Source organism: Necator americanus, chromosome I (genome assembly GCF_031761385.1).
Source record: "Necator americanus strain Aroian chromosome I, whole genome shotgun sequence".
NCBI lineage: Eukaryota > Metazoa > Nematoda > Chromadorea > Rhabditida > Ancylostomatidae > Necator > Necator americanus.
In genome coordinates this window covers 28951152-28974815 of record NC_087371.1, presented here as the reverse complement: position 1 = coordinate 28974815, position 23664 = coordinate 28951152, and the positions used below count along the sequence as shown (strand labels likewise).

Below are 23664 nucleotides of genomic sequence, written 5' to 3'. Positions count from 1 at the left end.
ATTCCAGAGGTTCTCCCGTCCGAAGTACGACATGCTATCATGTCGGTAAGAAATCGTAGTAAGACTGCACCCGGTCCCGACAGAATAAAACAAGAACAACTGAAGAACCTTCCGCCAGTACTCATCAACACCCTGGCGAGGCTCTTTACACGTTATCTGTCGGAATGCAAGGTTCCTAAACAGTGGAAGACCAGCAAGACCGTGTTGTTGTATAAAAAGGGAGATCCACATGACATCGGCAACTATCGTCCAATCTGCCTACTGTCCGTCATCTACAAGCTATTTACAAGAGTGATCCTTAATAGGATTGAAAAAGTCTTGGATGAAGGACAGCCATGCGAGCAAGCAGGGTTTCGAAAAGGATTCAGCACGATTGACCACATTCACACTGTTTCGAAACTCATCATCGAGGTATCACGATAGTACAAGATGCCGCTCTGTCTCACCTTCATCGACTTGAAGAAGGCCTTTGATTTGGTTGATACGGAAGCGGTCGTAGAAGCCTTGGACAACCAAGGTGTCCCTACTCAGTACACAAAGGTACTTTGAGAGTTGTACAGCAACTTCACGACCGGAATTTCGCCATTCTACAAGAACATCATCATTGACGTGAAGAGGATCCGACAGGGTGATAAAATCCCACCCAAAATATTCACAGCCACCCTCGAGAACGCAATGCGAAAGTTGGAATGGGACGACATGGGAGTGAAGGTTGATGGTCGGCAGCTACACCATTTGCGCTTTGCTGATGACATCATACTGATAACACCTAGCATCAGCCAAGCGGAACGAATGCTGACCGAATTCGACGAAACATATGGATGCATCGCTCTTCAGCTGAATCTGCAAAAGACGATGTTCATGCGGAACGGATGGGTCTCGGATGCCCCATTCACGCTCAACGGAACGAACATATCCGAATGCACCAGCTACGTTTATCTGGGTCGGGAATTGAACATGATGAACGACCTAACCCCCGAGCTGGGCAGGAGGAGACGAGCTTGGGGAGCGTATAAGAACATCGAGGATGTAGTGAAGAAGACCAGGAACACCCGGCTCCGTGCTCACCTCTTCAACACCACCGTACTTCTGGCTTTGACTTATGCTTCGGAAATCTAGGCATTTCGCAAGCAGGAAGAAAACGCGGTGAGCGTCATTGAACGCGCAATTGAGAGAGTGATGCTAGGAGTATCCCGTTTCACGCAAGTGAGGGACGGGATTCGAAGTTCTCTCCTACGTCAGCGATCGGAGATTAGAGACGCCGCTGCGCCAGAAAGTAAAATAAGGTGGGCCTGACACGTGATGCGCTTTAATGACAACCGTTGGACCAGAGCCGTGAGCGACTGGGTTCCCCGCGATATTAAACGCACTTCAGGAATACCGCCGACCCGATGGTCAGATTTCTTCACGAAGTCCTTCAAAGAAAAATATGATGTTCTTCATGTCCCACGCGAAAGGAGAAACCACTGGGCTACTCTGGCACGCGATCGGGACAAGTGGAAGAATTACTGGCGTCCGCTCGACCAGTTCGAAGATCAACGGGAGTCAAGGTGATCAAGGTGATGTTTGTGTGCCCAGAACACGTCGGAGGTGTTCCCTGCATCATCTGATGCCGTACATGTGTTTTTTCTTTTTTTCTTGTGAGCTAATCTTAAGTATCTTTTTTTATTGTGAGCTTACAGTCGCCCCCTTAAAAGCCTGATGCTGAAAAAACTTCAATTTTCCCTTCCTAACTCCAGTGTAGATCACTTTCTTGATTGTACAAATCCATGCTAAACAACATTGGTTTAAGAGACACCTCAGAAGATATCTAGGATTTTTTTTAGATGCGGGATAGTAAAGGATAAAGGGCAATGTTTCTGGCGTTATTCAATCCGCTTGGGATGAGTCACGACGTTCACTTCGACTCAGAATCGTTTGAAGTTTACGAACGTATAACAGGCCCATACAATGAATTGCGGTGGCTAGCCAATCTATCAGGTCAATATTTTTATCCTCCCAGACAAGCGTGGCGCCAATCGATTGACCCCAGAAGGATGAAGGGCTTGGCTAGCACTAGGGCGGATTCGAACTACCGATCGATCATGCTGTAACCACAGCGGAACCTCTTACCGAATGCGTTACACCACCTCGGACGACTTTATATGGGATAGTAGTCAAGAATAATCAAACCACCTACCACGACGCTCTCTGTCGACAACTCGTTCTCCGATTTTTTTATAACTGGGATCTTTTTCACAAAGAAACATAAGCAGGAATGGACGGTATTCAGTTGGATCCGGATTCATACAAACAGGTGAGAATATTACAAAAACTCCTTAAACTAACTATCAATGAAAATATTAACATATTATCTTTTCTGATCGTAACGGTACCAGGACGTTGCGCAGAGCGATCACGCATTAGATGACGATAAGCAACGTCAACGTCACAAATTCCTAAGTACCATAATGGCGGAGAGAAAAGAGCATGATTTTCTGGAATAGTTTTCCAAAGTTACACGTTGCAAAGAAAACAAAGAAAACTACATTTAAAATTGCCAACATTCTTCTAACATTAAGAAAAAAAGAAGGAACAGTTAGTACCGACCTTCAAGGAATTTCTTTGAAACCAGCCAACAGCTAGGTATCAATCCGAACGTTGATCGTGAGTGGTCTCCGACATTTCGTACTAAACTCCATCGCAACGGAGGTCGAAGGTATGCATTTGCCGATAAAGAGCGAACCCTGAAAATTCAAATCATAAAATTTCCCAGTCTGAACGTCTGGCTAACACCTCGCTTCGATCTTCTTCTGTGGTTCACTTCGCTCGCCTTTAGTGATCAGTAAAATGTAATCTAGGGGAACCTCTGTAAATTTCATGCCGCAGAACCGATTTTTTTTTGTTTGTTGCTTTTTTTCTAGAGCCTAACAAACTATAGTTTCATGGTTTATCGCCAAATCAGGCACTCAGTAAATTTTGAAATTTTGTTTGAATAAAAGTACGCAACCATGAAAACTTAGTGGAAACTTCAACACAAAGGGCTTCGAGTCATAACTAAAACCTTTTTTTAATTGAAGCAAAAGTACGCCACTTTTCGCTTTGCAAACTTTTGCAACTTTAAGGACAACATCAAACTCTTGGATTCATCTGCTCGTAAAATCGTTGCGGTAGCATGTTCAACTCAAATTCATACAAAATTCAACGAGAAAAATTTGGATTTTTGATTTGAGAGGCTTTTATGCGCTTCAATAACTCACTGATACTCTTCCGCTATAACGTTAAGCTCAGTTCCTGCCCAACAGTTAACATCTAGACAAGTATCTCCACCGAAAAAATCCCAGAGACAGATACACTCGATTTCCACAGGTTTCTCGCACATTACCATTGGTGTGAATGCTGCTGCCTGAAAATACATAAGATGACAACGGCGAAAGCCATTATTTTTAAGCCAAAACGGGTCTATCTTCTGATTTCCGATTTCTCTTTCACCTGATCTGGTTCACTAAATAATACATCTTCACATAGCATGCGTCCATCGATGTCATATCCTGAGGCAAGAAGACTTTTTCTTGTTCGTTCTGCTTTGTATTGAAAGTTTGAGCCAGGGAATTCGGATACTTCTTCTGGAGGCTGTAAAGTATAATGTAGAAGACAAATAGGATATCATAACTTTGGTTTGGAGAAAACGGAATAAATAACTATATAGTTAATTGTTTTACTTTACCCAACCAGTACCGTTTGCGCATTATATTCCGCCGTTTTTTTTTTCGACAAAAATTGATTGTTCCTCGAATATGCAGGTAAATGTGTTTGAAACGGTATAAGAGGATAAAGTTTCTGGCGTTACTCAATCCGCTTGGGATGCCGCAACCACCGTTCACTTCAATGTTAAGTCTTTTGGGGTTTACGAACGTGTAACTGGCCTATACAATGACTTACGGTTTCTAGCCGATGTGTCAATTCAGTGTTTTTATCCTCCCAGACAAGTCTGTTACCAATTTTTCGACCCCGGAGAGATGAAAGGCTTGGTAAGCAATAGGGCGGGTTGAACCTCCTATCGTGCAGTGTGCGGAACCTCTAACCGTTACACTACACCCGCCCTTTTGAAATGGTATATACAAAGAAATAACCAATGAAAAATCCGAGCCCTGAAACCGTTTTCCTTCCCCAACAAATTTATCAAAGGGTGCAAAATGGTATACAAATGGTTTTGTGAGGATTAAAGGCCACATATCACGAAACCGATTATCCTCACATCATTCAAGGACAACATAGAACTCGAAGCGTAGATTACGAGTATAAGCGTGATAACGCTCAATGTCCCTTAAAGGACGAGGATCAATCCACGAATCTGATGTGATATGGATTTCCGATGGTCAAAGACTATTCGTGATCGTATATTGCAGAAACAGGTGAGGTCCCGCTCATTTCTTCCTAATTGCCGTAAAAAAACGGCCTGGAAGATGCGGCTTCAGACATTCCGGGGCGTTATTTCCTACAACGAGTTCTACTGGAGCGCGTCAGCCTTGCGCACGCGCCGCATCTTTCGGGCTGTTTTTTACGGCAATTAGGAAGAAATGGACGGAGTCACCTTCCTCCCTGTAATCTACGACCCTGTATGGGTATAACCCATCTGAAACCCGTGCCACCCCAGATTCGTGGAGTGATGACTTTAATCGTTCTGAGAAACGGCGCAGTGACCTTCTGCGTTACCTTACAAAGCGTCATCCTTGTACATGCGCCGGCGAGCCGTTTCCGGTGCCCTCTTTCAGGACGGTTACGGGGAAATTAGCGCCGCTATGCTCACACTCGTAATCCATGTCCCGAACTCTATATTGTTCATGAAGGTTCTCAACATCGTCAATTTTGTGGTAGGCTACGTTTAACCCAAACATGTAAAATTCGCCTGAAATCCCCAGTTTGTGGCTGTTCTCATATAATTTTCCTTTACAAATAAAATTTGAAAGATAGGAAAAATAGTGATTAAAAATTGCGATTAGAAATATCATGAGAATGAGTCTACAAGGTCTATCAGAAAATCCTCCCGTCCATCCGCTGAATCCACGCCTTAGGGTAGACCTTAGGTTGCTTTTCGGCCTCTATCCTCCACCTGCGAGTGCGCCACGTAGTCTCGCAAAAACCGCCTCTGATCCCTCTAATGAGGGGAATTCTGTTCCTTTTAAAATTACAAAATCCAAACTGCAAAATTAGACACGTGCAAGGAAAATGTTCAAAAATAAACGTTTAAAATGGTCCTAAGTGATTTGATGGAACAAGGGAAAGAATCATCAGATGAGGACAAATTATGTGAAATAAACATTACACGGAAAAATTAAATTGTCAACACTAAATTAATCCTATATTCTGCACCGAAGTTCTATTGAAATATGTCAGTTACCTCTGAGTATTCGCTAGAACTGTCCGTCGCATTGTCATATTTCGGATAGTACGGTATGGCTAAGGTTGGTATTGCAAGTACTTCACCTTTCTTAACGTCGAATTTGTAGTGCAGATCTTTCGCTAAAAATAAATTATAATGAAAGATGTTATTCTAACGGTGACGTACCTTTGGAACTTGACTTTTGACTTCCATGTGTTCCCTTCGCACTTGAAGTTGTGGAAGGTTTTTTACTCGACTTTATATCGACCGGCATGGAACCTGTCCGATGCAAATGAACCTACCGCAGGTATCTGTAACTGCAATGTGCACGAATCACAATTTTAAGGAGTTTCAACACGTGACCGGATATTCACAAGATCTAACACAGCTTATTCTTCCGCTTACGGCAATTTCAATCTATCTAACATCTATTAGTCGTTGTTCTGAAATCGTTTCTGCATAAATATTCCTGCGCAACCATCATGGCAAAGTATAATCGGGTGACCAAACGATACGAAGCACAGTGCAATTGCGTAAGCGGTTGCGCTTGAAGCGGCGTGATAGAGCGTAGTGTAGGTTAGAATCGTGCTGGGACCACCGCTAAATGCAGCGGTTTTCTCTGTTAGAAAGTCTCCAAAGTGATTATAACCGGAGCCATGAATAAATGCATCGGACAATAAGTTATAAATATCTCTTTGACATTGAAGTACGAAGTGAAACCACATCCAAAAAAAAGACACCTCAAACTGCCTTGGAAATCTCGAAAAACGCTGAACTAGTTGTATAAGGACGAGCATAACTCCTGTGTATAGTAGGATCAAAACAGCATGAAGCATGGTGCAATTGCGTACGCGACTTCTCTCGACGCGGTGCGGTGGAGCGTAGCGGTTAGGAGGATACTAGAATCTCGGCGGGCACCACCCATCGCTGCAATTTGTGACGGTTGACCCGACTATACGCTAGTTAAGTTGCAAAATTTGAAAGAACGTGCAATGCGAAGCGTTGCATTAGACGAGAACGAAATGACCATATGCGTAAATGATATAGTCAGAATTAAAGTGCAGCGAGGGTCCCTCCTCTATCAGAACCGCTACGTTCCACCGTACCGCTTCGAGCGCAGCTGCTTACGCAAATACACCGCGCTTCATGTCGTTTTGACCCTACTACATATCAAAATTGTGCAAATTTGCATTGTACTATAGTAGTGTTGTAGCCGTATCTCGCTTAAAACTAATATTTGATAGAGTTAGCAACTTGGTTGTAGGTTAGCAAGCATCGGGCTTCTGTTACTGATCGGCTTTCATATTTCTTATTTCTTTTATATCTCGTTCCCAGGGCGAAGATAGGATTCTTAATCACCAACTGAAGGGATAAGGGATAAAGCCACTGGAGTATCAATCCACTCGGGATGCGCCGACACGTTTTACTAGAATTCATAATCGTTGAGGTTTTGGAACGAGTGTTGGCCTATACAATGACTTGCGGGCGCCAGCGGATGATCAAGCCAGTGTTTTTATCCTCCCAGACAAGTCTGATACCAATTTATCGTTCCCGGAGGGATGAAAGGCTTGGTTTGCACTAAGACAGTTTCGAACCCTCGACCGTGTGGCTACAACGGATCTTTGACCGACTGCGCCACACCTGCCCAATCACCAATTACTGTGACCCAAACTGTACAGAGTCATTCTTTTACTGCAGATTTCACACCACATGTCTTAAACTTATTTATTTATTCAACTGCACCGAAAGTGGGCACTAGCAGAGAAGAAGAAAACACTGTCAAAATTAAAGCAGAGTCTCCATGTGCGACTTTCGATAAACCTCGGCATGTTAGTGCTTCAATAATTGTATTCTTTAGTAGAGCCGTACACGAGGTTGTTATAATCCTTTATTCGTGGCTAACGTTTCGGCAAAATCGCCTTCTTCAGAGCCTGAAAGGGGTGAAATCGAACGTGACTAATCCGATCAAATGCCTTATCCGCCCAACAAAGAAAGTCCTATGTTAACCGTTGGGCCTCATAGCTACCAGTGGAAGAAAACATCACATACCTTAGGATCAGCTGACTATCCTGCTACTGCTAGATACCTGATGTGAGGTGACTAACGCAATCAAATATCAGCCTTAAATAAGGCGCGAGTTCCCGCGTAATGGAGAGGCTTTCCTCCTTGCGATTCATATTTGGACTCTTGGAGTGGATCCAAAAAGCCTCCAGAGCCTTGTGCGCCGCAATGCTAAGTTCGCGCGCCAAAATCGTGATCTTAACTTCAAAATCTTCTCCGTTATGACGCCGCACCCTGTGACCACCCAATGCAGTGGAGTCACATGATTTCCTTTTGCCGTCCAGGTGTTCTTTGATTCGAATACATGGTGGTCTAGCTGTTTCTCCTATGTATTCGTCACCACACTGCACACAGGAAGTCACATAAACAACACATGAACTCATACAATCACCCCCGTTGTTATCCGGGCATATTTTACACTCCAGTGTCGTGCAAATACGATCATATAGGCGATTCCGAATGAGTATTTGCTTAAGGTTACTAGGGGTGAGCTCCACGATGGCGACAGATTCTTCAAGTTTAGCTTTCCTCAGACACCGCCGAATAGCAGCGCTAACCTCATCGGAAATAAACGGTACCCAAAAGGGTACTTTCTCCATACCAGATTCATTTCGGGTTTGTGCTCTTTTTGTGATAGACCGCATTGGTGTGTAGCCGTTTCTGACCGCAATTTTCCTAGCAAGCTCGATAGATTCTCGTCTTTCTTCTCTTCCAGTGCAAACGGAGGTGGCCGTGCGAAACATGTTTCGTACTACCGACCTTTTAACTTGTGTGGGATGAGCAGAAAGAAAGTGAGCTAGGATATTTTTATTACTGGGTTTGCGGTACCACTTTGTCCTGTGCGTTCTGTTTGAAATATGCATTTGGACGTTGAGGAAGGGTAACCAGACAAGAAAACTGTATGAAATTCGGCATCGACTTTTACATCAACAGTCTGCTAAAAACGCCGTGGAATTTGCAATTGTCAGCAAAGCACTGCGGCTCTCTTTGAAAAGATTACATCAAGCAATCTCTAGAAGTGTTAGCCTTCGAAGAGCTCTACAGGCGAACCAAATCTTCACAAAAACATTGACACAACTGAGGAAAGAAGACGGCTCAGTCGCGGGATCTTCTGCTGACGTCGCCAAAGCAGTCCAAGAATTCTATAGCCAGTTATTCTCCTCAAAAAGATTACCTGCATCAATACCATGGTATCAACTTGACGATGTGTCAACAATCCTAGCAGATTAAGTAAACCGTGCGGTGAAGATAATGAAGCTAGGAAAAGCGGCAGGACCAGATTTGATCACTGCCGAATCGCTGATAACGGGATATGATGTGGTCAAAGATTCCTTGATCAAACTTTTTAATGACTGCCTTGAGAGAGAAAAGCTTCCGATTACGCTTCCCAATTCTTCAATACTGTTGTTGTTTAAAAAAAAGGGGAACAACTTGATATCAACAACTATCGTCCTATTGCACTTTTGTCCGTCATATATAAGGTATTTAGTTCGATTTTTGGTTAAAAAAAAAGGTTTCCCCGAGAAATCAACCAACCCATCGAACAGGCTGGCTTTCGACGCAACTTTTCCACCTTATATCACATTCACGTCATTAAGCAACTGGTAGAGAAAAGCCTTGAGTACAATTTTCCGCTGTACACAGCTTTCGTTGACTACTCGAAGGCGTTTGATTCTATGGAATATAACATGATATGGACGTCACTGCATCGACAAGGAGTTCATCCAAAGATAATTCGTCTTCTTTCGAACATCTACACATCTGCTTCTGTAACATTTGAAATATGTGGCAATCAAGTTCCTATCAACGCTAGACGAGGTGTTCGACAGAGAGATCCAATCTCTCCTGCCCTCTTCACTGCCGTTTTGGAAACCGTCTTCCGTAGCCTAGATTGGAGAAACAGAGGTATCAACATAAATGGGCTCCGTTTGAGTCATCTCAGGTACGCTGATTATGTAGTTCTCTTCGCGCACAAACCACAAGAACTCCAATTAATGCTACAAGAAATGAGCGACAAAAGCCAAATTGTGGGACTGAGAATGAATTTCTCTAAGACTCCTGTCATGACCAATTCCGAAGAAATACCGATCTCAACTGATGAATCTCCTATACATTACTGCAGCAACTTTGTTTATCTTGGTCAATGCATATCCTTTGATAGGAATCTAACAACTGAGCTGAATAGGCGAATTCGCTCTGGCTAGAACTCATTCAACCGATTCCGTTCATATTTCACAAATAGAAGATTTCCAATGAAATTCAAACGTCGACTTTATACAAAATGTGTGGAACCTTGTCTCCTTTACGGCTGTGAAACTTGGGCTACAAGAAGCAAAGATCTCAAGGCGCTACAGATAGCTCAACGGCAAATAATGAGAAGAATGCTCGGTGTAACTCTTCTTATGCATCGTACGAACTTGTAGCTGGAAAATACTGCAAAACTCCCAAATATCAGGGCTAGAGCGATTGAAAGAAAGTGGACATGGGCCAGAAAAATGTGTACTGCAAAGGACAACCGATGGACGAAGATGATTACCGAATGGAGACCATGGATTTGGAAACGACAAGTTGGCCGACCAAAAACAAGATGGAGAGATTCGTTCGTATCGGAGTTTGGAGAAACATGGATGCGAACCGCCACTACTGATGTGAGCAGATGGAGACAAAGCATGCAACGACACATTGTAACATTGTGATATCGTTCAACAAATAAATAAAATATGACGCAGCACGTAATCGGTGAAGAAATGCATAGAACTCCCTCTACAATATGCGGAAATTTTCCCGAAACCATTTTATTTTATGTTTTAAAGTTTTTCACTATTGTTTTATATAAGAATGCATGAATAGGCCTGAAAAATCTTTTTGTGATCTTTAGTTTTTTGAAGGCTTTTTTTGTTTTGTCATTTCCTACGCAGCCTTTGAGATTTATATTAGTTTGCAAGAATTTGCATTCATAGACTGTAAGAATTCATTTCCTGTCCCATTTTTTGTGTGCAATTGTGCATGATTAGTGTTTGTTATAATCGGAATAATACGGAAATCTCAATGATCAAATAGAAGTAATCTGTATAATTCTACAAATTGAGGATTAGAAATCCATTTTCAGGCAAGGTGAAGTCATTGAGGAGACGCTGAAATGAGGAGGAATTTTTGAACTAATGGAGAGGGAACTCCCCGTATTACGAGCGCGAAAAGTGAAAACCGTCAAAAAAATCGCAAAGAACGGGACAGAAATTAAATCCTTATGAAATAAAACTCTCAAAGGTATCCTGACTAGAAGCAAAACAAACTGAAAGCAAAACAGATTAAACCATAGGAAACTGGCTTCGCTAAGATTCTGCGTAATCCTATTCATGTACTGTTATACAGAGAAATATTTTCTTTTAAAAAACCATTAAAAAAACAGGAGGAAAAGAGACCCGGGGAGTTCATGTATTTATATTTTCTTAGCACTCGGTGGTTTTATATCTTGCTAATTTCCTTAATAGAATTTTTTCAACGGAGAAAAAGCACTGCCTTGAATTTTTCACGCAATTTTTCTTGCAATTTTTTCTTGCTTCCCATAATCCCATTTTTCATCATTATTGTTTGCCGGAAGACTTCAAAGTCCCCTTGAACGTCCATTTAATTCTTCCTCTGCACAAACTTCATGAACAGTTTTAACGACTTTACCATTTCGATTAGAGGCGAAAATCAGGTGTTGAAATGCACCTCTTTAACCTCACGACATTCCATTTCCTGAATAAACAAAAAATAAATAAATAAAATAATTAAATAAACGAGAATCAATAAAATAAGGAGATTAAAACATTAAGATCGACACTCTTTTCATTGCTATTAACATTTTGAGTTCAAAAACAAAAAACGGTCGCGACTAATTCCTGAACCTTGTGGATTTGGCTGGTTACGGATGTTTATTACCCGATGAATTATTTTTAATTTAAGTCAGAGCCGTTTGTAAAATACACGACAAACAGTATAGTATGGGTATAGCCGTGCCAAAAATTTAAAATCTGCGCTGCAGATTATTCCCCGTAGCTCAGTACTAATGAATTAGAGTTCAATTATTTCATTTATGACTATTATTGTTTTATTTATTATTACTTAATTTTTCATATTTTATTCCTTTATTTTACTCTAGTTCAATAATATCTTTTTTATTTTTATTTCACTTATTCAATTCTATTTGCTTGCTGAATTTTTTTTTGCTATTTAATTTAGTTTTGATTTCTTCACTTCCGTCAGATCTTCATAGGGATTGGCCATCTGCGATTGTACTGCCATACTTCTATGGACAGTACGTAAAAAATTTCCACAGAAATGAAGGCTACGGTTCTTCGTTCTCGTCTCCCTAACTACACTTTTTTGAGAAATCTCCAATTCTCTGAACGTTCACGAGTACATGCACGGAAAAATACTTCATAAGATAGTATTCTCTGCTGCATGTTAAAGAGTGTCGAGGATTTTTTTTTGTGCCGAATTTCAGCAATGTTCAGTTGCGGAGTTCGACTCCACGGATGCAAAGTGTTGATGGCTGCTTTTCGAGATCTAATTTTATTGACTGGGTTGATAACTATTAGCGCAGTCGTTGAGAGGTTCCGCTGTCTTCACAATCGATCAAAGGTTCGAATCCACCTTAGAGCTCACCAAGCCTTTGATCCCTCCGACGTCGATAAATTGGTACCAAACTTGTCTGGGAGGATAAAAACACTGAAATGACAAAAGGGCTAGCAACCGCAAGTCATTGTATAGGTGAGCTACACGTTCGTTAACCTCAAACGATTCTGAATTGAAGTGAACGAGTAGGCGCATCCCAAGCGGATTAAAGCCGGACACTTTGTCCTTTATCCCTTATCCTTTAATTTATTCGTTTTAATATGTTGAGATCCTACGAGGTAAAGGTACAAGGTGAAGCATGATGAGCTGGTGAGGGTGAGCTATGTAGCTGTGCGCACAGGTTTCAACCTCTTTCAGGCCAGGCCTTAACAAAAATTATACAATGTCGACTTTTCCTCTAATCATCCATGTCGTCTTATTTGTGGGAAATTCGTGGAACAACAACTATAATAAACATAAATGTCTGGTCACTCACACATTGTTAACCGTTTTTCTAGTGTAGAGTTCTGGATTTGAAAAAACGATCTCGAGTGAGGATTTTCCTCATTTCATGCTATGCATGCCTTGCATGAATTGTAATAAAAATGCATGAGTAGGCCTGAAAGATCTTTTTGTGATCTCTAGTTTTTTGAAGGTTTTTTTTTTGTTTTGTCGTTTCCTACGTTTCCTGCCTTTGAGATTTATATTAGTTTGCAAGAATTTTCATTCATAGGCTGTATGAATTCATTTCCTTTCCCTTTTTTTTGTGCAATTGTGCATGATTAGTGTTAGTGTTATAGTCGGAATACTAAGGAAATCTCAAAGATCGAAGAAGATCGAAGAGAAGAAGAAAGAAATGCTATCTCTGTATAATTCCACAAATTGAGGATCAGAAATTCATTTTCAGGCAAGGTGAAGTCTTCGAGGAGATTCTGAAATGAGGAAGAGTTTTTGAACTAGTGAAGCGGGAATTCCCACGTAATACGAGCGCGAAAAGTGAAAATCGTCGAAGAAATCGCAAAGAACGCGACAGAAATTAAATCCCTGTGAAATAAAACTCCCAAAGGTCTCCTGACTAGAAGCAAAACAAACGATGGAACCATAGGAAACTGGCTTCACTAAGATTCTGTGTAATCCTATTCATGTACTGCTATACAGAGAAATATTTTTGAAAAAAAAACATTAAAGAATAGGAGGAAAAGAGACCCGAGGAGTTCATGTATTTAAATTTTTTTAGCACTCGTTGGTTTAATATCCTGCTACTTTCCTTAATAGAACTTTTTCAACGAAAAAAAAGCGCTGTGTTGAACTTTTCACGCAATTTTTCCTGTAATTTTTTCTTGCTTCCCATGATCCCATTGTTTCATCATTATTGTTTGCCGAAAGACTTCAAAGTCCACTTGAACGATGATGTTGTTTGCCCGACGACTCCGTGGATTGGCGGTCGGCCAAGTCGAACTTGGCATGTTGCCAAGCGGTGGAGTGCCACCCACCCACTGTGTGACCAGCGCGGCGACCGACCGCAGCGACGGAAATCGGAGGCGCAGTTGTCTTCGAGACAGTCCGAGACATCGGGAGGTCAGCGAGCCGCCATGACCTCCCGACGCGACTATTTCGTAATGCCCTATACGCGACCCGACTTGAACGCACACACACACGGTATGCCGATGCGAGAAGTATTTATTGCATGTAGCCGAGTTACGAGTTCAGGCCAAGGAGAAAATGTCAGTGCAGGGCGAATTTTTCTTCTTCTCTGTTTTTTTTTCTGCAAATGCAAAAGTGTTCGGGAACACACGGCTAGATGAATGGCATTCCGAAAAGGTGAGGCGGCCGTCTCACCTAGCACCGTCATGTCACCGATGACGTTGTTAACATGTTTCTTTTTTCCCGCGAAGTTCATTCGAATTACGACGATTGATGAATGAGTAGTCCGTCCGTATGGGACCGGATCTTTATCAACAACAAAACATTGTACGTTGACCTTCTACAAAACGCGCCAACGTCTGTGCCATTCGGAACGCCATTATTGCAGGCGAAAAAACGAAAACGTATGGTACCACCAAATATGGTACCAAAGCTCCTGGAATTTCTATATAGATCGAAATGAACTGTAGCCATGATTGGTATAGGATTTTTTTCATTGACAGCTAACAGTTTCGACGTCATCGCCTTCGTCAGAGCCTCGAAAATCAGGCCCATCAGTGACTTATCCACCCAAGTGCCTCATCACCCTACAGAGATCATCCAAACGATAGGCGAACTCAAATGCCCCTAATGTCTAACGGCGATAGATATGAATGTAGAGGTCCGTAGAGAGATCTACGACATAACCACCTCCACTATGTACTGCTTACTTTTTCACTTTTACATTCATATTCACCGCCTCATCGAGTAAGTTCGCCTCTGGTCACTTTTCCTACCTATGATCACTCACAGTACAACCTTCTTTTCGCCTATTATGAATACTTCGTATATGTACCCGTTGCTATAGAGAACATAATACAAGAATATAATGAATATTTTTTCATGAAGCACTAGTTCCACGTAAAAAATACTCCTAATTGCTCTTATTCAAACTTAGAATCGACATTAAAAGGGATGGCATTATATAGTCATTTCTGTGAACAGTTCAGCTGTGTTAATGAAAAAGCATACGATAATAACATTAAGTACGGTATCCATAGTAACTGAAATATAAAACTTATAAATAGAATATAGATAATCTCTTCAAAATATCAACTAGCAAGTACAAATTGTAGAAGATCCCGAAATATTTTAAGCAGTTCAACGATAACTGAGCTATTTTTTCTGTCTGTGTGTTTTTTTTTTGGAAAAGGGGGAGGGGAGGAGGCGGGGGAAGGAAGAATGTTGTGGGTACTTTCCTTTAATTTAAACATTTTGAGGGCATCCCCTACTTATTGAAGAGCCTTAGTGGAAGCTATTCTGAGAGTAGATCGTCTAGAAATAAGCGCATCGATTCACCCTTTCTAACTTTAGCCTCTATCCTGTTTTTATGATATATACATATGTATTTCACAAAATGGTTGAAATGTTTTTCAGCTCCGACAACTCGCACTTTGCAAAATGTATAAGATTAATAAGAAGATGTATTTATTAATTTATTATTCATTATTTATTTATTCTATTTAGTAGCTGAAACGTTCTCCTCTTCGTCTTGAACCTCGACGTACTTCTGTCTATCTTTTCTATAAGTGTGCGTTCGACGTGTTTAGGATTTTTTTTTTTTTTTAGAATTTTTTTCTCCCTAAATACCTCCTTACCACACTAGTAGGAACGACTTCTCGGTCCTGGTTCTCTCATTTAAATCCACAAAATAAGCCCAGAGCACGGTGTTGCGTAAGGGAAATCGTCCCAATTAGTTGGTTTGGAGGAGGAGGAGAACGTTTAGGAAGGAGTTCAGCAAGACCGCATGTGATTCATTTAACTCAATTTGGAACGCCGAAGCGAATATGCTTTTAATTGCAATCGAAGACATTATTGGCGATGAAACTGATTAACTATCGTCTCTAGATAATTCCTATTACGACTCCTTACGTAACTAAACGATAATACGCAGCCAAAAATAGATGAGCCCGTCCGCTTTGCGCCTCGTGAATTTAAACGTGAGAATACGGAGCGCAGTGTAACGCAGTGATTTCATAACATTTCGCAACTTTCGCTTAGTTACGCAATCCTAAGTGGTTTACGGAGAACGTTTCTCAATAAACATAAATAATAAATAAGATATCAGTAAATAAGACATCAAAATATATTGCTTCTGGCGTGATGTCACATGCATATTTCCGTACTGATATTGTATTATTATAATAATATATATTAAATTATATTATATTCTCGAAGAAGTGTTGTAGTTGTGGATATTGATGATCTAAACATTGTTACCATTGATCCGCTCCGCAATTCATTCCAGAATATCCTCGGGCATCACAAGTAACAGCTATGTTTCATGTAAGAGTTCTTCCATACGATTTGTCCGTGTAGTATACGGACTTTGATCGTCGATTTCCACAAATCCAGCTTAAATGAACTTATGCGGCCATGGATTACCAATAATCATGGGTAGATCGGCTGTTGCAACTACGTAGTATGGAATAGATCAGCTCTTTTCCGATTTGTTACATCTCAGGCACAGGTCACGTACACACGTATTGGCCATTGACCAAATAAGGAGATTAACGTCTGATTCGGGATCCAATAATCTCTCTAAGTGGCTTCGTTCATCTCTGCAAAGTTATCCTAAACATTCCATACGTTGTGCAACATTTTCAGGATTTGCACGATAAATCACTTTGCCAAGTGTTTTGAAGAAGACGAACTTACGCTGAAAGCCATCACTCAACGAATCTGAGGTGGTACGGATTTCAGGTGGAGTATTCGTATACGGGATAGTAGATTATGGAGAGAGGGGTGATTCCGTCCATTTCTTCCTAATTGCCGTAAAAAACGGCCCTGAAGATACGGCTTCGAGCGTTCTGGCGCACTATTTTCTACAAGTAGTTCGACTGGAGCGCGCCAGCCTTGTGCACGCTCCGCATCTTCCGAGCCTTTTTTTTACGGCAATTAGGAAGAAATGGACGGAATCACCCTCCTCTTCATAATCTACTATCCGAATACTCCACCTGAAATCCCTACCACCTCAGATTCGTGGGGCCTTGAAGCAAGGATAGTACGGACTACTGGCCGGTGGGTGCTACGACAAATAATAAACATTTCGCAAAGCTGTCCTTTTTATCCTAAGAAGTATCCATATTACTGCAAGGGCAATAACTGTCAGTGGTTGAAGATCGAAACCAATCATAAAGAAATGTAACAACCAGGTGTCCGGCTCAACCTAAAAACACTGAAATAAAATCTGAGTCATTCTTGTGCCAAGGTTTATTTGTTTTTCTTATTTTTTATTTTACTTTTTTTAACTCGTACATGGAAATTTTCAGGATTGCTTTACAAAATGACCAACTACAGTAGCCGATTCAACTTCGAATTCAATCAAAAATAAAATAAGCACAAAGAAGTAGGTGTGAATGAACAATATAGAAATCCTTTTTTTTACTTCCAAGTGCCTGGAATAACTAAACTTTTTTTCTGGAGTTGAAATCCGAAAAGGGAGAAACGCCAAAGGGTTAAGATGATTTTTTTTTACATAGTAAGATCACTGATGTTGAACTTGTCCGTTTCTCGATGGTTTTAGTAGTTTTATTTTTTTTTTTTGTACGCCATGAATCCCACGTTGGCAAGAATCCTACTTTGTTGTTGTATCCATCCATCCTTCTATCCTTCTGTTTTAGAGAGTTATTCTCGAAAACTGGGAAAGTGAGCTTGTAGTAACTAACAAATAATGACTAATATTTATTTCAACAATCTTACAAAATAATACAGTCTATAGCAACTCTGGAATTTTCAAAAATAATATGAGATCCATAAAATAACTGTGAGCACAAATGTTGAAAGATAACAATGATGACATTACATTAAAGATGTAGTTGAAGCTCAACAACATGATTATAAAAGGTTAAATGAATTAATCTACATTCGAACTCATTGATGAAAAGAGTTACAGTATGCCAATATGAAACAAAAAAAAAATAATTGTGGTCCATTACACCTAGTTGTCCTCATATATGCATGCAGAACGGGCACCGTAACTAGCTTTAGATGCTAAGGAAGGCACGATAGAGATCTGCAGATTGCACTGCGGGCAAGAAAGACATCGTAGATCAAACACGAATCACTCCGACAAAGCAATCATAGCACCTGGTCCAGACCACACGCATCAGGTTTTAGAAGGGGCGGAAAAAACGTAATAATAATAATAATAAGCTCGTTCGGCTGATGGCACGATGCCGGCTAGATAAGAGGAGGAGAGGACTGGCACAGACAGTGTCGACCTTGGAACTCGGTCACCGGCCTAACCCTACAGGTCAGGTTAGCCAGAATATTCGATGTTCGGCGTGTTATACCACTTTTAAAATCGGAAATTCTCGAAGAATTTCTTCTGATGTTTCACTCGGTTCGTCTTCAAATAAGATTTCTCTGCTCGATGATGATTATGATGATGATGATGATGATGAGAATCATGCTTATGTCTAGGTTCGATCACTCTGTCGATCACCACACCCGCGTTATCATCCTCGAACATGCGATAGTCGAAATCTTCATCTGAAATTTAAATGAAATTAAAAAAAAAGATTTACCGTAATGAGAGAGAAATCCACTCAGACGAACCTTTATATTGCGGTCTGCAAATTGCAACTGTGCAAATAACTGCAAGCACCATGAAAAACAGGAATTGGCTCATCATTTATCTAAAATCGCACGATTGATGAAAGTACAACTTCTTTATTGTAGTAATCACATACGACGTAATAATCGTTCGTAGGCAGGAACAAATTTTTGGAATGGTAGACGTTCGTTTTGTGTGAAACGCACAAAAAAAAGAAGCGGAGGAAAGTTAGACGACGACGACGGCGACGACGACGACTGATTACGGTAGCGACCGGTTGCCAGCAGGTGAGAAAGCGGAATTGTAAGCATGTCTACGTTGCGTTCCTGCATTCGCTCCGCCCACTCGGTCACGCCCCTTCCTCTCAGCGTCTCCAGGAGTGGTCAGCAGCGGTGATATAAATGTGTAGGCACAAGCCAGTCGTGTATCGTAAGCGGGAATATTTAACAGTCGAATAAATGTATATTTTGAGGGAATTTTTAATTCCCTCCTAGCTTCCGATATTCAGAGCCCCAAAAAGGACTACACCATGTTCCAATGACAATAAATTAAAGGCATCACTTTACGAATCTGAGGTGGTACAGATTTCCGGTGGAGTATTCGTGTACGCGATCGTAGATTATGGAGAGGTGGGTGATTCCGTCCATTTCTTCCTAATTACCGTAAAAAAACGGTCCGGAAGATGCGGCACCGCACAAGGCTAGCGCGCTCCAATCGAACTCCTTGTAGAAAATAGTGCGCAGGACCGCTCAAAGCAGTATCTTCCGGGCCGTTTTTTACGGCAATTAGGAAGAAATGGAAGGAATCATCCCCCTTTCCTTAATCTACGATCCCGTATACGAATACTCCACCTGAAATCCGCACCTCTTCAGATTCGTGGGGTGATGCCTTTAAGTTCCGATTTTTTAAAAGTTGATCTGATTCAAACAAAATGTGTTTCTTCTTTCTTTCTTTCTTTTTTTTTTGATGCGCCATTAGTGTATGTGAAAAAAAACAAATAAATAAATATTATTTCTCGTTTCTGATTTGAAGAGGAAAAGCAAACAATTGGAAGCGTTTTGTTAGAGATGTATGTAACAATTTCCTTAGCGTTCTGTTAGAGATGTATGTAACAATTTCCTGAATTCTTATTCTTTTTAAATTTTTTTAAAGAAATTTGAGGATTAAACTACTCTCTTTATTTCCTCTTTTTTAAAAGAATTCCGAGAATTAAACAACAGCAATTAAGAATTTAAAAAAAAAACCGTTTTGTCACCAGTTGGAAAAAAGGTATCATAATTTTGGCTCGTTACTATTCAGAAACTAAATTTGTGGTTCCTTTCACTCGCTTCTCCTGGTCACTTCTGTTTGATCCTGCAAATCCGTTAGAAAAAAGCGATACGTTTAGTGAATGATAATTTGAAATAGTTGTTACAAAATCATCTTCACATTCTTACAAAGGTTTTTGTCACAAATTACAGATCCACTATATGTTTAGATAAATTAATTTTCGATAGAAAGTGTACAGAAAAAAAACAACAACAAGAAAAAGGGAAAGAGGAGAACGTCGACGTGGTGTTTCCATTATAACCTACAATTCAAAGACAAATTAGGTTGTTTTGTTAACTGTCAACTCTTTTCAAAGGTCTTCGGGGAACACTACCAGCCTAAAGGTCCTAAACCCTGGATTCTTCTCAATTTGAGACAGTTATTACTTTTTTTGTCGTGTAGGAGTTGCGACAAAAAAATTTGAAGGGCAAAACAATGCTCTCATAACTCAAATATTTTTGATCATTTGATCTCTGATGATATCCGAAAATCCTCCTAAAAGATAAGGGATAAAGTGTTCGCTATCAAAAAATCCACTTGGGATGCTCCAACGCGTTCATTCCAATTTGGAATGGTTTGAAGGCTCGAACCATCGACTGGAAAAGCCACACCGCACCTTTTACCTACTGTGCTACATCAACCTTAAAAGAATATCTTCTTACTTAGTCAAAAAGGAAATTTATTTTCTGGACGTATAGATTCATGTTCTATATTTGTTTCGAAACAGTTGCTTTTCGTTTTCTATGGTTTTCTTATCCTTTCTTACACTAAAATGATTGAAACAATCGTTTTCCATGGATTTCCTATCTTTTCTTACACTAAAATGATTGAAACAAGCAGAGCGAAGAGCAAAAACAGAGCAGAGCCTTTGCTCATACGAAAAGATAAATGAGGTTAGGTCTTTTTAAACACAAAGCTCAACTCATCAAGCGTTCTCACGAAATGAAATTTCCCTAATGTTTGTTTATCTGCAAGCTATCCAGCTGCAAATATCCGAACGAACTAATATGTTTGAAATGAGGTTTCTGAGTGATAGAGATTTGAGTTATTACTGGAAGTCAGAGAAGATGGATATGGAAACAAACGTGCGCATCGGAGGAATCAACACGGTGTTCACCGTGGAATATCTCGGATCGGATTGAAACGTTAGAGGAATCTGTTGTGAAGATTGCAAAGATTTGTAGAGCTCTTGCGATGCGACGATGATGTGTTACGGGGTTGCGTGAGGCACCGATAGCGACCAGCTGGTACCGATCCGTTACCGAAGGATGATTTGAGAAGCTAAAGAACGTTCATCGGACGTGAGCCTCCGGCCGCCAATTCATCGTTTCCCTTTATAGTGTGCGTGTGTGTGTGTGTCGTATGTGGGCGGGCTGGCACTAGCTCTAACCTGTTCCTTTTCGAAACCAAATCAACTTCTTCGCCGGTTTTTTTTTTCTCTTGGTTAGTCATTCGAGTAACCTTCACCGTTTACTACGGAAATGTTACCCGAATGCTTGCGGTTTCACTTCCATGTAACTCGATTTTCCGACGTATCCTGACTGATACTTGCCCCGACATGAAACGATGCCCCTACTATTTGAGAGATGGAAATGTACTAACAATTTTCTAATAGATGTTCTTTAACGTACATCTTTTCTACAGTTCTGGGCGAACAAACCGAAGAAGTTTTATGATCAAATTTTCGTAAAAACCTATGTTAACTGAAAAGAAAATGTGTTATGTTTTACTATTTAATGTTTAATTTAAATTTAATGTTTTATTTGCAAATTTTTGTAAAACCTTATGGTATCTGAAAGGAAAACACAATTTCAGTCTTCTGGGCTATTATTTGTAACCTCTCCTGAAACTTAAAATAAATAAAATGGAATTAAAAAAGAATAAAAAATACATAATTATAAAATAAACTAGTAGCCGAAAGGAAAACACAATTGCTGTCTTCTGCGCTTCTGCGCTGCGATCACACAAATTACACGAATTTGGGGTGAGAAAAAAAATTCTTCAGAAAGAAGAATCGCTGTATTTCTCAATCTTTGCGAGTAATACGAGGAAGTTGCAGTTTTTTGTAGTTTGTAGTAGTTTGTAGTTTCTCCTGTAGTTTGTTGTAGTTTCTGAAAAAAAGGAAGAATTTTGCAGAATCTTTCACAAGGAGTACAAATTCCCCTACATTTCCTGTTAGCACTTTTTTTTGACGCACCGGTTTTTACGGGTACGTTTTTCTGAGCTAGTGAAAGCGCTAGAGTGTTTACGGTAACCGTAGATGTCGGATTATCGGAGCTTATACGTAATTATCGGAACAGCTCAGCATACTATTTAATTGCCTAAAAATTCCGATACAAAAAAAAAGAAAGCCCAGGATAAAGATAGCATCAGTACTATTTATGGCTCGATTGAATATATGCCAATCGCATCGATTCACCTTAACCGTATCTTTTTTTCGGATAATCAATGTTTACGGTGGCAGCAAAAATCTTGTTATTTCATGACATTCGAGCCGTCACGGATTCACCTGGAGACAAAATGGCTATTGTGAAGTTTGCTATGTTTAGTTTACTGACGTATTTTAGTGGAAATCGGTTTTTGATCTATCTGATCTCCCAATCTTCTCTAATCCTCTCAAAACTCGCAGTATCTTTGAAGAGCTAATTCTTAAAGGAATCTTTGACTTCTTGCATTATATTTCCTGCATTTAATGATCTATTATACCAATGATCAAAAGAATTAAACTAAAGATTAGGTAATTAAAAATAAATATGTAAAACGGATTATTATTATTATTGAATGCTACGCGATTGTTGTTTATTGTTATCACATGTCACAATGTTTACCTTCGCATGTGACCGGTAAAGTAAGTGTAAAAGTAAATGTGTAAAAAAATAAATTTGTTTACCGACTTTGTCACCTCTGAGACCTAATTAAAATCGAAATTCACAAATAGGAATTTATTGAGGTCATCATTGTTTTGTTCTGTTGCAATTCAGTTCAAGGAAATCTATCGCAAGAATGTAAACATCATTGTTTTCGTGATATATCGCAGTCATAGTTCATCGCGTTCTCGTTTTGTCAAACGCTGAAAAAAAAAACAAAAACGCTCACGGCTCCTCACGGTTCATTGGCGTTCGACGCCCAATATTCGATCACGAGGCTTATTCCGTTGATCCGCCGTGTTCACTCGATCTCAGGATCAAATGTTTCTCCTTTTTTTTGTGGCGGATGAGAGAAAGGTTCGATCCGGTTTGCCGCGTGTGCAATACGAGTTTCCATAGATGATGGGATGTATTTCAGTATTCCGGTAGATCAATTCAAGTCATAGCCACGAAACCCGGCGGTCTGTTCTCGGACAACGATGCGCGCCATCGCATCGCCAGCATCACACACACGTCGGGGGTTTCACCGTCGTACTGCGACGCCACCAGACTATTCCTTGATTTCGGTTTCGGTGTGCCATGGCGGCAGATGCGATCACATGGGCATCGGCGCGTCGTCGCCCGACTTACCTTGATTGTCCGACGGTTGTATATGTGTCGCTTATCGTCGTTATCATGTGTCCTTCTTTCGTAAACACTTCACTCACATGATTTACTCGAATCATCACCGAATGTTACCTTCTGAGACCTTGATCAACGGTTCTCTGGCGGATTGTAATCGCCTCAAATCATTGCCGTAGCATAACTTCTACAAAATCGACAATAAAGAGCACTAATCGAGAGGTTTGATCATTCCATCGGACCACGATCATCAACCATTCATAGCTGTTGTCCCTGGATCAACAAGGATATCCTGTAGGCATATCAGAGTCGCCACAACGTGGCGCAAACATATTTTCTTTGCGAAATTTTACATAGCACCAATCAGCACAATATTTATGCTAGTTTCCAAGTAAAATTGGTATATAAACGCTATATGACCATGAACGAACAATTCAATTCGAGAACATTCGAGAAATAGCACTAAAAATTAGGAAAAAAAGCAAGATAAGCTGATTTGTCTTCGCTCGTCTCTCTTGATGTCAATATCTAAGTCAGGTCCGACTAAGCAAAAAGATTCGCACTTTGCTTTGCAAACGATCATGTGTACTGATCTTTTTCCGTTA

The 23664-nt window shown here is 40.4% G+C and overlaps 5 protein-coding genes across 8 annotated transcripts; 2 read left to right on the top strand and 3 right to left on the bottom strand.

Moving 5' to 3' along the window:
• Positions 1-39: 39 nt before the first annotated feature.
• On the top strand, positions 40-1119 carry RB195_007176 (uncharacterized protein; the record flags this gene model as incomplete). Of its 2 annotated transcripts, XM_064180670.1 has the most annotated exons (3): positions 40-411; positions 463-540; positions 595-1119. In XM_064180670.1, 3 exons carry the CDS (start codon positions 40-42, stop codon positions 1117-1119), a joined length of 975 nt encoding a protein of 324 aa, XP_064037523.1. The 2 variants fall into 2 exon arrangements, with proteins under 2 accessions (XP_064037523.1, XP_064037524.1); XM_064180669.1 differs by lacking the exon at positions 40-411 and having other exon boundaries at positions 430-540; positions 616-1119.
• Positions 1120-1869: 750 nt separating this feature from the next.
• Positions 1870-5636, bottom strand: RB195_007175 (uncharacterized protein; the record flags this gene model as incomplete). Of its 2 annotated transcripts, XM_064180667.1 has the most annotated exons (8): positions 1870-1973; positions 2180-2317; positions 2376-2477; positions 2590-2726; positions 3240-3385; positions 3472-3612; positions 5381-5502; positions 5549-5636. In XM_064180667.1, the coding sequence occupies 8 exons, from the start codon at positions 5634-5636 to the stop codon at positions 1870-1872; spliced, it is 978 nt and encodes a 325-aa protein (XP_064037521.1). The 2 variants fall into 2 exon arrangements, with proteins under 2 accessions (XP_064037521.1, XP_064037522.1); XM_064180668.1 differs by lacking the exon at positions 1870-1973 and having other exon boundaries at positions 2157-2317.
• A 1804-nt stretch (positions 5637-7440) lies between these two features.
• On the bottom strand, positions 7441-8166 carry RB195_007174 (uncharacterized protein; the record flags this gene model as incomplete). The annotated part of the gene is made up of 1 exon (XM_064180666.1): positions 7441-8166. One exon carries the CDS (start codon positions 8164-8166, stop codon positions 7441-7443), a length of 726 nt encoding a protein of 241 aa, XP_064037520.1.
• Positions 8167-9111: 945 nt separating this feature from the next.
• On the top strand, positions 9112-9627 carry RB195_007173 (uncharacterized protein; the record flags this gene model as incomplete). Its single annotated transcript, XM_064180665.1, has 1 exon — positions 9112-9627. One exon carries the CDS (start codon positions 9112-9114, stop codon positions 9625-9627), a length of 516 nt encoding a protein of 171 aa, XP_064037519.1.
• An 8378-nt stretch (positions 9628-18005) lies between these two features.
• Positions 18006-18341, bottom strand: RB195_007172 (uncharacterized protein; the record flags this gene model as incomplete). Of its 2 annotated transcripts, none has more annotated exons than XM_013442539.2 (2): positions 18006-18199; positions 18266-18341. In XM_013442539.2, 2 exons carry the CDS (start codon positions 18339-18341, stop codon positions 18006-18008), a joined length of 270 nt encoding a protein of 89 aa, XP_013297993.2. The 2 variants fall into 2 exon arrangements, with proteins under 2 accessions (XP_013297993.2, XP_064037518.1); XM_064180664.1 differs by having other exon boundaries at positions 18266-18317.
• Positions 18342-23664: the final 5323 nt, after the last annotated feature.